The sequence below is a fragment of the Columba livia genome, chromosome 8 (assembly GCF_036013475.1).
Source record: "Columba livia isolate bColLiv1 breed racing homer chromosome 8, bColLiv1.pat.W.v2, whole genome shotgun sequence".
NCBI classification, from domain to species: Eukaryota; Metazoa; Chordata; class Aves; order Columbiformes; family Columbidae; genus Columba; species Columba livia.
Window position 1 is genome coordinate 17,429,104 of NC_088609.1, and position 15,514 is coordinate 17,444,617.

Sequence of the window (15,514 nt, forward strand, 5' to 3'; positions counted from 1 at the left end):
TGATTGCAGGTAAAAAGCAAAATCTTATTTTCAGAGGTTTTACACAGTTGTGACCTGTTGGCCAAATGGGCAGATTGAGAAGAAAGTCTTAAAGTACCATTTGTCATGTTTCTGGTGGGTTTTTTTATATAACATGTGCAACCCATCAACAAATCTTTACAATGGAAGGTGACTTAGAGGATGAGCAAGGGCAATGTGTTCAAGAAGCTTGGAAAATATTTTGGGAAATGACCACAGTTATCCTAAAGAAGGGGACCAGAGGGTGGCCTCTGTTTTAGGTGAATGGGCTGTCTTGGCTGAGCAGGTCAGCTGGTTGTATAAATAGAGCAGTTTTTTAGAGTTCACAGACAATAAAGATAAGAATAAAGAATTGTCATTAAGTATTGACACAAATTCCTTCAGGGAAATATGAGTTGCTAAAATTTGTTTGTTGCACTCACATCTGATTCTATAAGGTATAATTTGTTATGGCTGAGTGCAGCCGACACTGCAACACTTCCATTATGGCAAGATAAAATTCACTATCACGGTAAAACAAAACCAAACCAACCAACCAAAAAACCCACAAACAAAACCCAGCCACCACACAACAGTAACAAACAAAAAACCCAACCATCTTTCTGCTTGTCCAACAGATCATAGTATGTAGAGTTGCCCATCAGTTAATACAAGTTATTTTTTCTGAAGCAGGCGGTCATTTTCATAGGGAAATACACTGCTATGGATTGTCTGCAATGGTATGTTCAGAAAATGGAGCACTCTTTTTTTTTATTCCACCTTCAGCACTTTGCTTTTACTTCTTCAAAACTAGGCTGTCCTTGTGGTGCTACAGCTTTCACTGGAGTCACCCTAGAATTTTTTTAAAACTGTGCTGTGAGATACCAGGTGCCTTGTGATCTTCAGCTGTTTCTAGTTCCTAGATTACTGCTACATATCAAAGAACCAGTAAGAGTACTGGGCTCATGGTGCCTCTTCTGAAATATTTATTGGGAGAGAGCGCTGGATTTTAATGTTGTAGTTTAATGTGCAGGCAGTTACTGAACTAATACAATTGTGTTGACAGAAGATGTTTGTTTGTGTGGGTTTTTATATTTAAGAAAAAAATTCACACCTGCAAGCCCTGGATTTTACAGCTGTGTGATTTGCGACTTTCTGGTACAGGGATACCTATAACAGAATAAAGCCCCTGTATGTCTTGTCTAAGAATATCTGTTCTAGGAGGCTTGTGCTGTTTTTAGCTGTGTTGGGGCAGAACTACAGTTAACTTCTCAGACCTGCCCAAAGAGGAGGTTGATCGTTAGAGTGCAAAGAACACGATCCAGAAAAAAAGGAAATGCAGTTCAAGGGTTCAAAGGAGGACACCAATGTATTTAACAAGCATGAAAGACAAAGGCAAGAAGCAATGTAGGTTAATGAATCAGAAGTTCAGTAGCACAATTCAGGAGAGCAAAATATTAATTTAGCCATGACAGTTCTATCACTCTTCTATAAAATATGCCACCTGGCCTGTGTTTTTTTTGCATTCAAATTTACTGAAGTAGTTTGTTTAGGAATGCCTGCACGATTTGTTTTTACTGTTCAGGTATGTGATGTAGAACTAGCCTTGATGTAGAGTGTGATTGATAGAGATGTGATGGTTTTCCAAGGAAAGAACACTTCTCCAATTTCTGCTTCTTAAGTCACCACCACCTTTAACTCATTCCTCACTTTCAGCTAAATTTGACAGAAGAGTAGAGATTTGCAAGACAACATGTCATTGCCACAAGTTTTGGAATAAAGAAATATTGTCCAGATAGAAAAGATATACCCAAATTAATACTCCTTCCCTTACCCCTGCTGAAGAAAATTCAGGTAGATTTGTGTTAGCCATCAGAGGAGATCAGTGATACAGCACAAGGAGGAAGGGTTTTTGGAGCTGGAAAAGCAAGAGCTGTTGCAGGGGAGGCAGCTCAGAAATGTAGTGGAACCCTGGGAGAATGAGACCCCCAGGACTGTTGGAGTTCGGCAGCTGTGACACCTGTGTCACGTGGGCTGGTGACAGGACAGCGTTTTCTTCATTGCCAGATACCTGAGGCAGCAGAGTTCTCTAAAATGTGTGATAAAGAAGAATGAGTATTTGGGTTTCACAAAGAAAACCAACTTTTGTGATGCCCTCTATTTAAATACTACTTAAAGTAAGGAACAAAGTTAGCTGAATATAATTATAACTAATATCATAATTACGTACCAAACCACTTAAAATCAAACTTACAGTCATAGCTGGGAACTCCTGTCTTTTAATATAGTTTTTGTCTAGGATGATGGTTTATTTTTTTCAATAAGTAACTGGACTGCAACTCATTGCCACTTTGGGTATGGGAAAAGTAATTGTGATATGGTAGGCAGATATTTTAAATTGTTTATTGTAAAATTAACAGGACAGTCTTCATCCAGTACAATGGTAGGCATTGGATTCCATTGTCAAGGAATGAAACTAATTAATTATATCAACACTTTTAGTAAGCCGGTTCATAGCTCTGTAGTATGTTGGGGTTTTTTCCCTGCCAAATTTGGCTGACACTTGTATGCTGCTTAGCATCTTTAATTCATCACTAACTTTATGCTCTCTTTTGAGGCAGCAAATATGGAAAGCAGGAAAACTGTTATGAGTAGAATGAAAATCAGAACTGCAATACTTTATGGTATATTGTCAAGCTTCTTAAAAATATTTCGTATAATACACTTTATTCTTATTCACTATCTGAATGCAACACTGGCGATCATGATTATTGTATAAAATCTGGCTTTTCAGACTAAGTATTTGAGAGTATCTGAAGTTAGGCTTTTCAGAGGCATTGCTGGTTTACATGGAACAAAAGCAAGGCAGGGATTATCTCAGGCAGATGTAAATGATTGGGTGATGATTATATATTTTGATGGTGATGATGCTTTTAGTCATGATGTTTCACCATATGTGGCCAGGCAACTCACCGATATTTATCCAGCTTTGATATTGAGCAAACTCTGACAGATTCCAGGGTGATGTATTTAAAAAGAAAAAGCTTTGTTCTCCTGCAAAAATAGGTGTATGAAGCTTTTGATACTGTAATCTAACAAAAATATTGAGAGGCTCGTAAAAATAAGTCTCCAGTTCTAAACATAATCAAATGTGTATCACGGTGATTGCGGTTGCTGTCGAGCATTGGAGTTGCCTCATTCTCTGTTCGTGCATTTTTCAGTGTGCCTGAGTTGGGGCCGCAAAGCACTGACCTGAGCTCAGTGGAAGTGTTTTGGAGTTAATGGTGGCAATTGATGGGAATTTAGAACCCAGGCATGAGCAGCTCTGGCAGTTCAATATCTTCCCAGTTACCTCCCATAAATTGATCTTGTTCCATCACTTGCTTGTTATCTTAAGAAGGGACCTACTCTCTTTGTAAAGTGAGGAAGTGTTCCCATTTTTATGCGAATAATGATTTTGGCAATTAACAGCGAGAGAACTGAGCACTAATAGTTTCCTAGTAGAGGTATAAAAATGGATTCTAAGGTGATACGGGATTACGTTTTGTTTTTACTAGAGAATAGTAATCTAGAGAAGCAACAGAAAATGTAAGCTCCCTCACAGTCAGGTTTCAGAACAGTCAGGTTTCTAGTGTACTGGATGATTAAAAAGGTGGCAAGTACAAATGTGTATTTAAGCCACCAGCTATAGTATTGTGGCAAACAATTCCCAAGAGAAGATTTGGGGGGGAGGGGGATGGGACAGGTTGCTGTTTTCTTTAATAATCAGTTTTCTTAGGCTTGTCTTTTATGTCCAGGTAGTGATGGAGTAAGCCATGATTATATTTATAATCATACAGTAATTTCTTTTGATTCTTAATTCTTGAGCACATGGCTTTTATTATACTTACTGAGTCAATGGTTCCCAGAAATGCAAACATATATTTCATAAACTTTCTGTAAGCTGTATTTATGCCTGTGCTCTGTGTGTGTACAGATACGTGAGCACTTCCTTCAGTGCTTTCTTTATGGCAGCCATCTTCTCTACTGTTCCTTGTGAATTTGCTCATTGTTACTTTTGTGCTTCAGAAAGTTCAGATAACAAGATCTTTGATGTTCTGTTGTGGATAAATGTGTTCAAAAACATTGTTTTCTACAGTAAATAAAATTGAAGGTATTGTAGTCCAAGAGATACAGAACTGAGGCACAACCAAATGGTGCCTTAATGGCTGTAACACAGTTTTTAGCCGATTGTGAAATGGAGAGAAATTGTCGTTGAAGTAGTGTTGAAATGAATTCTTAAACACAGAAACACTTAAAGCCAGAAGTAGAATCAAGAATTCCTGATGAGCCAGATTCCAAGGGTCTCAGATGTGGTGAAATTGCCAGACTCACAGCAATATTGCCTCTGAGTGTCGACATTGGTCGCATTTGGCGGAGGTGTCCAGGTTTCCTGTTCCCATTTAAAATGTGCTTGCTGCCTCACATTTACAAATTAAATTAAAACTCTGACCTTTTAGATTCTGTTCATATGAATATCTGATTATCACTGTAATGTATCTATGGCAGTTTGGTTTTTATTTACATATTATGTGAGAGTTCATTCTCATTCAGTGCATGGGACATAATAAAAATAAAAATTTTTCTCCATTGTTTTAGGTGATCCTGGTTTTTCATATAGACCTTGCCACTTAGGTAAAAGGTGTTTGAGGGTGGGGTTTGGGTAATTTTTAAAATTATTAAAAACCAAACAATTATTTCCATCATTCCAACCCAGATCCCTTAGTTATGATGGGTGAAGAGAAACTCATGGATGGTTTTCTTAAAAGCTCAAGACTACCAAGAAAATACTCATTTTAAGCTAAAAAACACTGTTTCCTATCAGTTAGTATTGGTAAAATGAAGTCTGCAACATGCGGGCAGGACAGGCCGTTAGGCGTGCTCATGATTAAAGTTGTACCTCGTGTCTGGGATTTTAAATTACCACCTGACAAGAAATACTCAATTCTGATGTCACGTTTGGTGGCTTTTTCCAAAGTAGAACTGTGTTGAAAGCAATTGCATATTCCAGTCAGTTGTGGCAGTTAAGTAAATAGAAATCAGTTAATATTTACATTTATTTTATTAGTGAATGACTATCTTAATGGGTTTTTTATTATATTCTCACTTTTCCCCCAGTGGATCCTGTATAGCTTTTTTGTTTGTATTTTCTTTAGAATGGTGTTGTTTTGCATGTACTAGACAGATAAGCCTAATTTAATTTATACCTTACAATTTAACATCTGTAATGCTTTTTCTGTATTTGCAATACTACTCAACTTTAATTCCTAGTCATCTGCAGAGGTTTTATTTCTTCAATGTGGTTGTATGCATTCGGACACTTCAGAAATTGGTTGTGACTGCTTTTGAAACACTGTTAAATCATAAACAGTATAAATGGGCTTCATCTGTTTACTTACATTAGGAAAGTAAAATAGTTTTGCTTGAACACTTATTGACTATTTCAGTGTGCTGCCTTAAAGTGTGTGTTTGTGGGTTCCCCCCCTGCCCCCCAATGCCATTTTCTCATTGGATACAAGATGTTTGCAAAAACTAGTATTTTCAGGTTGACCGAACAATGAACTTTTGTTCATATTTCATTTTACCTTCCTGTTTTCTACTTTTCCAGCAATAATAAGTGCAGTCCGCCTGTTTAAGCACATTCAAATCAGTTTTAAGTATTCTAAGAGAAGTAGGTTGAAGAGAACAAATAGAAGTAGTGGAAACAACTTACCCTGAAAATGTAGTAAGCTTTTTAAAAGCACCATCTGTACTATAATGAAGAGAAGTCTTACCAATTATATAGAGTTCTGTGCTTTTAAAGTGTAGCACCAATATTCCTGATAACTTCTGCAGTTAAGTGAAATGTGGTGTTTGTTTTTATTGGAAGTTTAGGGAATTAAATGTCAGCAGCAAACAGTCATGTGGCTGGGTGGTTCTGAATAGAATATTAGGAGAACGTGGGTCTGAGTTCTGTTCTTTTCTTGGTCTGGTAGGTGATACTGGTCACACCAGCTGACTTTTTCGTGACATAGTTTTAGTTCTATCAAATGCATGATTTTGTTCTCTCCTGATAAAATCCACTGAGATTCATCAGTAAAAATGCTTACGCTACTCTTACATTTATTATGGCAATTTTGAGAACTGTTCTGTGTAATTTATTATCACCATAAAGAGAAGACTCTTGAAATGGAATTGGGTTTGTTTTTTTTTTTTTCCTTTTAGGGGGTATGGGGCTGAAAATACAAGATCTGTAATTCATTTGTGGGGGGCAACAAGGGGGTTACTTCTTAAGCATTTATTTTGTCATACAGAGATTGCATAAGACATGAGGCTCACGTTATCCTTGTTTTCTGAGCACTTAATCTGTGAGAGAACCTACTCAGAAAACAAAAAATCCAGAATTGTAGTATCCATACATCATAGTAACCAGATGAATCATTGATAGTGTATCATCACCAAACAAATAAAACCTTACTCCAAAACCTTTTTCATCCCAGCTATCTTGAAAAGACATAATGCTGATGGCTCCAAGAGCAAGAGTTCTAAAATTTGCTCCAGGAAGCAATTGTTTCTTAGCGCCTGAGCTGCCCCACGTTACCCTCCATCGCTAAGGAGAATGAGTTCTGGCTGCTCAGCAGGTTGGGATCTGGCTTCTTGTCTGTGCATGTGTTGGGTGAGGTTGGCAAGGAATGCCTTCAATGTGTAAGACCATGTCTGGCTGTAGTTTTGAGGGGCAGAGGACCTTTTAGTATGGCTGTTTTTATCATAAAGGGCTTATGAAGTATTATTCTGACGTCTTTTGGTGTTCTGGATGAGTAGGTGGTGGAGGCTTGGCACAATGATAAGGAGATGGCTTCAGTGGCTGTTGCCAATAATGCGAAGTTCTGATAAAGTTGTTACTTTTCCTGCTGATTACATCAAATAAATTGCTTTTGTCTACTGATTGTGTCTTTATTCCCCAAGGTTTGTACCATCAGATGAAAAGAAAAAACAAGGCTGTCAACGAGAAAATGAAACGCTAATACAGAGAAGGAAGGATCAGATACAGCCGGGGGGAACTACAGTCAGCGTCACTGTACCTTATCGAGTAGTAGACCAACCTCTGAAACTTATGCCACAAGACTGGTAAAATAAATTTCCCTTTCATAGAATTTCTAAATCAGGAGAAAGCAGAATTTGGGGGGGACCAATAAAATTCTACTAAATTGCATAAAAAGTTAAGATATGGATAAAAGAATGGATTTGATTGTTAAGTGTATAGGAGTCTTTTATTCATGTAAAAATGTTATTACACTAAACTCCTTAAATAATGTATTAAGAAATCCAGCACTCTACTTTTTAACAGCACAACTTAATATAAAGTTTGCCTGAAAAATTTCAGAAATTCAAATAGGAATATTCAGATGAGTTTTCCTATTCATGATGCTGTAGTGGACGAGTCATTGAAATGTGCTCTGAGAGAAAAATGCTCTCTCATCTGCTTTCTGAATGAGATCTATTAGAAAGATAGGTTGGCAGGCATTCAGCATCTGGCATTCTAACTTTTTTCAATAGTTGAAGAAAGAAAGAAGGAAAACACAGCAGAAAGTAGAGACTAAACTGTGGTTTCAGTACTGAATCAGATTCATTGAATGCTGGCAGCTAGCTGACTTGTGAAGGGAGAGCCCCAGTCCGGGAAAGGAGATCACAGAAGGCTTTTCCTTTGAAGAGAATGCAGGAAACCCATTCCTCAATGCTACGAAAACACATTTTTCTTTGAGCGGTAAAATTCTGGAGAAACATCTTTTTGTTATTTGATGTAATGAATTAGGCAACATTTTTACTTATTCCTCACAAGTGTGAATATTTTAGACATGCAGGGTGACATTTTTTGTAACTTACAAAGTAGATATTAATGGAGAGGAGTACTTTGAAAAGGTCTTGTTCCTAAATTAATTGTACTCTGTTTTAAGAACTTGAACTAATCAGATATCTGTGGTTTTGAAGCTCTAAATATCACTTTAAATGTTTAATGATCAAACCTAAATGATTCCCTAAGTGCTTCTGACCAAAGAGATGAAGCAGTGTGGGTTTTCAGCTTGTTTTTATCCAAGGGAGAATCAGATAATAGTACCTAGAAATTAACATGTTGCTGCTGGGTTTTTTCTGTTAGTTGTTACAAAACCTGCAACATCATTTTGAATGGCAAAGCTTTAGTCTGTCTTATGAAAATAAACAAACAAGCAAACTCTCCCTGCCCCCTTTTCCCTCAAAACAAACAAACAAACAACAACAACAAACAATAAACCAACAAAACCACAAACAAACAAAAACAAACAACAAACTTCCACCCCACCTTTATTATTCTTTTCCATTTGGGTTTGGTAGACTATATGATGAACTAAATTTGGGGAATAGATTAGAGAGGTGATTATTTGTTGCAGTAGGTAGGAACCATGGGCAGATGATAAATATTCAAGGAAAAGATAGACCTGATGTGGGAGGACATTTGTTCTCGAAGTGGTTTTCTTTTAATTTTGTTAATATAAAAGCTTCAACTTATTCACAAATTTGTTTTCTTGGACCACAGGTAGTGGTTACTTACCCTTACAATAAAAGATGCACTTTGCAACCAGAGTCCGAAATTTAGCAGCTGTCTTTTCTAGTAAGTTTTGAGAATTGAGGTTAACAGTGTTCAGAATAAAGGCTTTTAAATTCATACATCTCAGATCACAGTGTTAATAATAAAAGATGATCTCCAAAGTGTTATGGCACTTTTTAAAAGCAAAATACTAATGACTAGCAATGAACATTGACTTCTTACAAAAGCAACATACAAAACAGTGCTTTCTTCTGCAAAGGGACAGAGCTACAAGTCCAAAAAAGTCACGTGAAATTTTTCTTGCTTAGCAGAGAAAAAGTAGTTGTGCTGGAGGTGTGGTTGCTAAATATGCTATAATGCTGTTACTAGAGTAAGGAACTATGCTGAAGCATGTTGCCTCTTTAAGAAAACCTGTAGTTTAAATGTTCAGGGCCATCAGCATGTCCATCTCTCTGTTTGCAGGGATCGTGTGGTGGCAGTGTTTGTACAGGGTCCTGCTTGGCAGTTCAAAGGCTGGCCTTGGCTCTTGCCGGATGGATCACCTGTGGATATCTTTGCAAAAAGTAAGGGAGTGGTTTTGATTTTGTTTTTTTAGTGTTTGTGGGTTTGTTATTCTGTTTGGATTTTGTGGTGTGTTTATGCATATGGCAAAGTGCTGGAAAAGTGCTGTTGGGTTCAGGTCATTGAGAAGAGGCACTTAGATCTTTGCACAGATAGCAAGTATTGATGTCCCCTCTGCAACAGAATTCTTCTCAGAGCTGTCATCTTTACAAGAAGTTCAGAAATAGCTAGTGTATACATTTACTTTCCAAGCTTCTAAAAAAAAAAAAAAAAGGTGAAAGACAATGTAATTATAACACTTCATAGATAACAGGTTTACAGTCTGTCTTCAGATTTCATTACTACTTTGAACAGTAGTATTTTGCTGAGAAAGCTTTGCAAATATGATCTGGGGTCTGACAAAAACTTGAAAGTTTAGTAAGATACAAATACTTCTAAATTGTGAGCTAGATGTTACCACTGGTTAGATCTGAAAAGGTTTTTTCAGTTATGAGAGTTATGCCCGGTTGCTTTGACATGTGCTGCACTTTTCTTGCACTCTTCTGACTGTAAGGTGTGTGATAATATCGAAAGAAACTGTCAGCTTCTCTTCTCTGTTGCCTTATTGTGGATCTGTCTTAGATAATAAGCCTTTTTATAGCGTCCAGTGGTTTCTGAGCTACAAATTAAAAAAAAACCCAAACCTACACATACACACAAATGCCAAAAAACCCCAACAAACAAACCAAAACCACTTTAGTTCAGTCTGTCATCTTCCAATCATCGTGATGAGGAAACAACTTTGATCAGGTTTTATGTGTGTACATGTTTGGGATGTGAAGTAGAAGCTGGAAGGAGAATGCTAGTTTGGTAAGGAGCAAGAAAAATAAGACAGTTGGACAGAGGGCTAAGGGTGTGTGTCTGTGAATGAGAAAATAGAATGAGTTGCTTAAGGGGGAATTGAGAGTGAACGAGCCTGAAGGCCAGTGTAAAAGGAAAAATACACCACAGGAGAGAGCTTAACAAAAGAGACTAATGAAAGAATAAAATAACACATCAAAATAAAACCAAGGAAAATGCTGTTAAATAGTTAGGGTCGAGCTAGTGGTTACGTGCAAGTTCCTATTTTAAAATTATATATATATATATATAAATGTATAGAGGGCCACAGGAATTGTTATGACATGCTTTGACATTTTTTAAGTCTTCACTGTGCCAAAAGATCAAAATCATAACCTGTGTAGTTCAGTCTGAAGGTGTAAAAATTCTTATGTTTTTCAAGTGAAAGGGGGATGTCTGTTCTGACTTGACTCATAAAGATATATTGAAATGGGCTTTTTTTCTTTTTTAGAAATACATTATGTTGTTTCAAAGTGAGGTATTTTTAAAATCTTTTCCTGATAAGAGTATCTCTAGGGCTTTTCTTAATGACAGTGTAAATGGAGAGAGCACAAGCAACATCAGTCTGTTTGTATGTGTTTACCTTTTCCTGAAGCTATTGCTTTGCCCATATTTATAGTCTTCATAAATGTGGTTTCTGGGATCTGTAGCAGTTGGTTGTTTCATCTGCAGTTTGCATTTCTTCATGTAAGTCACTGGCTCTATAGTGATTAATAAATATTCAAAGCTTATCACTGTTGTTTTGGAAAACAAGCAGGTAGCTTACCACAAAGAATTCCTTAATAAAATTTGTATTGGACCAGAACCTGCCAAATGGTTTTATTTATTCAATTGCTTTTTCACATAACGTTTTGCTGCCTGAGTCTCTACAATTGTTCTCCTTGGTTTTCTTTCCACGTAGTCTGTGTGTTTAGTGTTCGCATAGCAAACAAGCTTATTTTTGTATCTGCAAGTGAATGTTTCCGATTACATTTTGAATGATGTCACTTTAATGAACAAATATTTAATTTTTGAATATCATTTTAAAGGTCTTGCTGCTAGAGCACATTATTGTGCTTTAATACTCATTTGTTTCAGATTCAGAATTGGATTTTCTTCTGCTGAATATCATTTAACCTTAATGCAAAGGCTCTGACAGGTGTTGATTAATTTTTCTGTAAATGCATAGCCCCAGTGTGTCTTTATTTGCTTTGGTTGGAGTTACTTTGAAATATACAACATTGTATAGCAAAGATAACTTATATGTATTCTCAGTTTTCATTCACAAAGCTAGGAAATGTATCTGACAATGGTACAAGCCAGATGGTCACTTCTTTAGATAGTGAATTGGGGAAAAAAAAGCTAATTTCAGATAGGAGCTTTCTAGAAAGCTCCGAGGTACATCATTTTATAAATTGACCTGGAAGAGGGGACTTTTTTTTTTTTTTAAATTAATTATTTTAAAATTTATTTGAGCCATTTGGCCAAAATTCTAGGTGGATTTTGTGGAAGAAATAAATGAAGAGTGTGGTACTGGAAAAGATATGACTGTGGCATTAGAAATAACTAGTTTCCACAATGCATTAAAATGGTTACCAGATAGGAGTTGTACAAGACTTAAATACGTTGCACTGGTTTACGTCATAACTATGATTTGGCTAAGAAAATCAAGAATCACAAGGTGATCTTAATACTCCCTGTGTTAATACTTAGGCTTTACATAATTCACTGACAGTACTTCCCAAGAGTTAACATTTTACCATTTTTAACTGAGCACTTGATCAGGGAAACTGACAGTTACTAAATGTCTTGGAATTCTTCATGTGGCATTTCATGATTACACTGGCATTCTCTGTCCTCTACACACACTTTGAGCAAATAGCTGGGTTTCCTTCTCAATGGTCTCAGAAATTTGTGGGGTTTTGTAAAATTCTTGAATAGTTTAAAGAAACATCTTTGTTTCCCTGAGAAAATATGCTTGAGTTGGCAATGGTGTTCTGCTGTTCTCATGGAATCTCTGCATCTGGAAATAGGGGCTGCCCTTTCACTTAAACCTGTAATAGCATGAGAGCTTGAGTGTGTCCACTGACCACTATATTTAGCTCAGTGCCCTTCATTAACGAGTTGACTTTTTGAAGAGATGGGCTCATTAATTTTGTTCTCAGATTCTGTTCTGAAAAAGAGGGGTGTGGTGGGAATTCTCTTTGACTAATAATTAAACACTAAAGTCATCATGTTTGTACACTAAATGTTTTCCTGTTTGCTGTAGTTAAAGCTTTTCATCTCAAATATGATGAAGTACGTCTGGATCCAAATGTGCAGAAATGGGATGTAACAGTGTTAGAACTAAGCTATCACAAAAGACACTTGGACAGGCCAGTATTTCTGCGCTTCTGGGAAACTTTGGACAGGTATGTTTCTTGCTGAAAATCCTTTATGATCACAATTTTATGATGTTTGGTGGGAATTAAAAATTACAGCAAGAAGAGAATTGTATACAACTTAGACTTCTGAATGATGTTTTAGCTTGAAAATACTGCTTGTTTAGATTTCTGCCTGATTATACAGTTAAATATATACCACTATATTTTATTATAAACTATAAATAATCTCCACAGTGTAATATGCATGGATTTAAAGGAAGGCTAGTTATGATAAATGGATTAGTACCATGACTCCCCACCTCCCTTTAGGCAGAAGGAAAGGAATGGAGAACAAGGTAGGTGGTGTTTAGTTTTCCTTTGTTTTCCCAGTCCCTTGGACTGCAGGTCTGAGCTTGTGGAGCTCTTCTTTCCCTCTCCACCTCACTAGATGACAGTCTAGAAGAGGCAAGAAACTACCTTAAGAGACACAAAGTGTTATCCTGATGCCCTTGGGTCCACAGCACTGGATAGACGAGGAAAGAAGTCAAAACCGATATGGCACATAATGAATTTTGGACGCATGGTTGTTCTGTATCTTAAAGGCTTTTGAAGGGCTTAGCCCAGCCTTGCAAGAGAAGTGAGGGTTGGAGCAGCACCAGCAGCAATGTGAAGAGCAGCGTTGCTTCTCGCTCTGCTTCTTTGTGGTTCAGAACCTGCTCTGAGCAGGAAGTTCATCACAATAGCAAGAAAAATCTTGTAGAGAAGAAATTTTCTTTTTGTGAAGCAGTTGAAGCAATATTGAGGGAGGGAAGAAACCCATGCATTTTGTGAATGTTTAATCTTTTCATGTTGATGGCACAGCAAACTGCTTGAATGGTTGAGTGAACTTACAAAGAGAAAAGTCCTATGGGAATTGCCAAAATAATTCTAAGCATCAAACTTTCTATGGCTTGTTATTTAAAAGTCTCAGCTAAACTATGTATCTGAATTCCCAGAATGAACTAGATTTATCTTTAAGAGAGTCTTCCAATGCTGGAAGTCGTGTGATGCTGTGGAAAACAGGAATTTTCTTCAAAGCAAAGGCTTTAGCTGACTGTCTTTTAGTGAGACAAATACTGTGCGTAATACAGAGCTATATGGCATATAAGACATAGCATCTCTTTATCAACTTGCTAATTCTCTAGCAATTTTGTTTAAGCAAAGTCCGTGCATATTATTCCTGAGAGTAAAATTTCTATAAATACCAAAGAGTAGTAATGTTATCTTCTGTTAATTTTTTTCAGGTATATGGTAAAGCACAAATCTCACTTGAGATTCTGAATCCTTCAGCTGCCATTTCTTTCCTGAAGTTTGGATTGAGAAAAGTGAAAGAGGCTCCAGTTTGGAGACCAGAGCTCGCACTATATGATGTGTCAAGAACTTCAAAATGAAGAAGGGTTACAGTTTAAACTTTTTATAAAATCTTGTTTGGATGCTTCATGCTATGGCAGGTTGATACCTGTTGTTATTCAAAAGCAAAGGGGTTTTGCTTAAAACTATTTTTTTAATGTTGTTAGCCTTCTAGTCTGCAATCCAAATTGTATATTTTGATAGCAGCAGTTTCTTCTCTGTTTTGTTAAATTAGCCACATTTTTAAATAATGTGTTTTGTTCCTTATTAGAAAATAGATTGATCTTCACTGCAGGTTACAAATGTGTGTGTGCGTGTGCGCATGTGCGCACGTGTGTGTGTATATATGTGTGTGTGTGTCTATATATATAATGTATAAAAAATTAGACACACTTATGCACACATAGATGTTACCAGGCTTTCTAAACCACTTAGCTTCTGAGCTTAGTTTGGTTTTCTTTGCTTTTTGTTTCACTTACTGAAAATATTTTGTTGTGAATGATATTGCATTTTAGTCAATAGGACTTGCAAACTGAGCGAAGTGAAAATTGTTTTGGATAAATCAAAATGTCAACCTGTATATGTATATTCTGTCAGTCTTGAAAAAGGGAAGAAGAAAAATCTAGAAACACTTTTTTGGATTTGTAATGTCCCAGTTTACTAAATCTTTAAACTTTATTATAGGAATACCTTCAAGTCATGTTACCTTTAAATTGCCATTCTCCACACAAGGTCTCTTTATTTAAACTGAAAGTGTGCATGTGTACATTCCCATCTATCAAAATACCTTTGCATATAAGTATAAATGTTACTTAGATTAAACAATGAATAGAGAAGGAGAGAGTTTGGATTTTTTTTTTTTCTGAAACAGCCACCACAAGGAATAAATATCTTTAACTTCTTGGCATTTATACCTCTGATACCGCCTCTAATATTGTTTTCTTGTGACAAAAGTAGCCCAGACTATGTTTACAGGAGTTGTAATTTTCTGAGATGAGTGGCTAATGTGGCCTCCTAACAGTCCTGCATGGGAAAGGAAAACGAGCCTGCTCCACTTACCAAAGAACAGATGTGCTTGGTCTACAGTATAACCGAGGCCAGAAGACCCTGGTGTTTGTATGAACCTATGGTATCTCTGTGTCTATTTAATAACATTAAGTTGCTGTCGCATACCAGTGGATGTAGAGAATGATCAAATACTGTAACACCTGCATGGATTTTTTTCTGGGATAGAATTGTGTGTTTATATTCCTGTTCTTGAAATTCCAAACCATGTTTTTTTAATATACTTTACATTTAAGGTTTGACAAAAGTAAAATGTTCTATGTATTCTTCTTTAGTTTTGCTTTTTATTTGATGTTACCTTCATTTTTAATAAAATCAGAAGGCACAACTCCTTAAGAGGTTTTTAAAACTGTCTTAAAGTTCTGAGGACTGTGAGGTCTGACTTTTCATTAAATCTTTCCATCTCTGGTGTATTGAGACTATTATTTTTAAGTAGTCCTAATGGAAATGACAAAAAAGGCACAGTGACTCCAAGATTAGAATTTGACACTGAATTTTTGAATGGGTTCTGTGAAGTAACTAAGAAGAGGAGACAATACAGAACTACTGAAAGTTCTCCTATTTGTATGGGCAGTTGGTCAGTACCAAATGACTGTTTTCCCACAAGACTTAAAGTTATTGTAAATATATCTGTGTCATACATGAGTGAGCTAAAGCATTCAATACTTTGTTTTAACCT

The 15,514-nt window shown here is 36.5% G+C and overlaps 1 protein-coding gene across 1 annotated transcript in view; it reads left to right on the forward strand.

The window, feature by feature from the left end:
• Positions 1-15,246, forward strand: part of CDC73 (cell division cycle 73) — a 103,762-nt gene extending 88,516 nt beyond the window's left edge. Inside the window, exons 14-17 of the mRNA XM_065072318.1 lie at positions 6,982-7,143; positions 9,062-9,162; positions 12,288-12,429; positions 13,665-15,246. Of these exons, the coding sequence (XP_064928390.1) occupies positions 6,982-7,143; positions 9,062-9,162; positions 12,288-12,429; positions 13,665-13,701 (442 nt within the window). The 3' untranslated portion in view covers positions 13,702-15,246. The remainder of the gene's footprint in view (positions 1-6,981; positions 7,144-9,061; positions 9,163-12,287; positions 12,430-13,664) is intronic.
• The last annotated feature ends 268 nt before the right edge of the window (positions 15,247-15,514 follow it).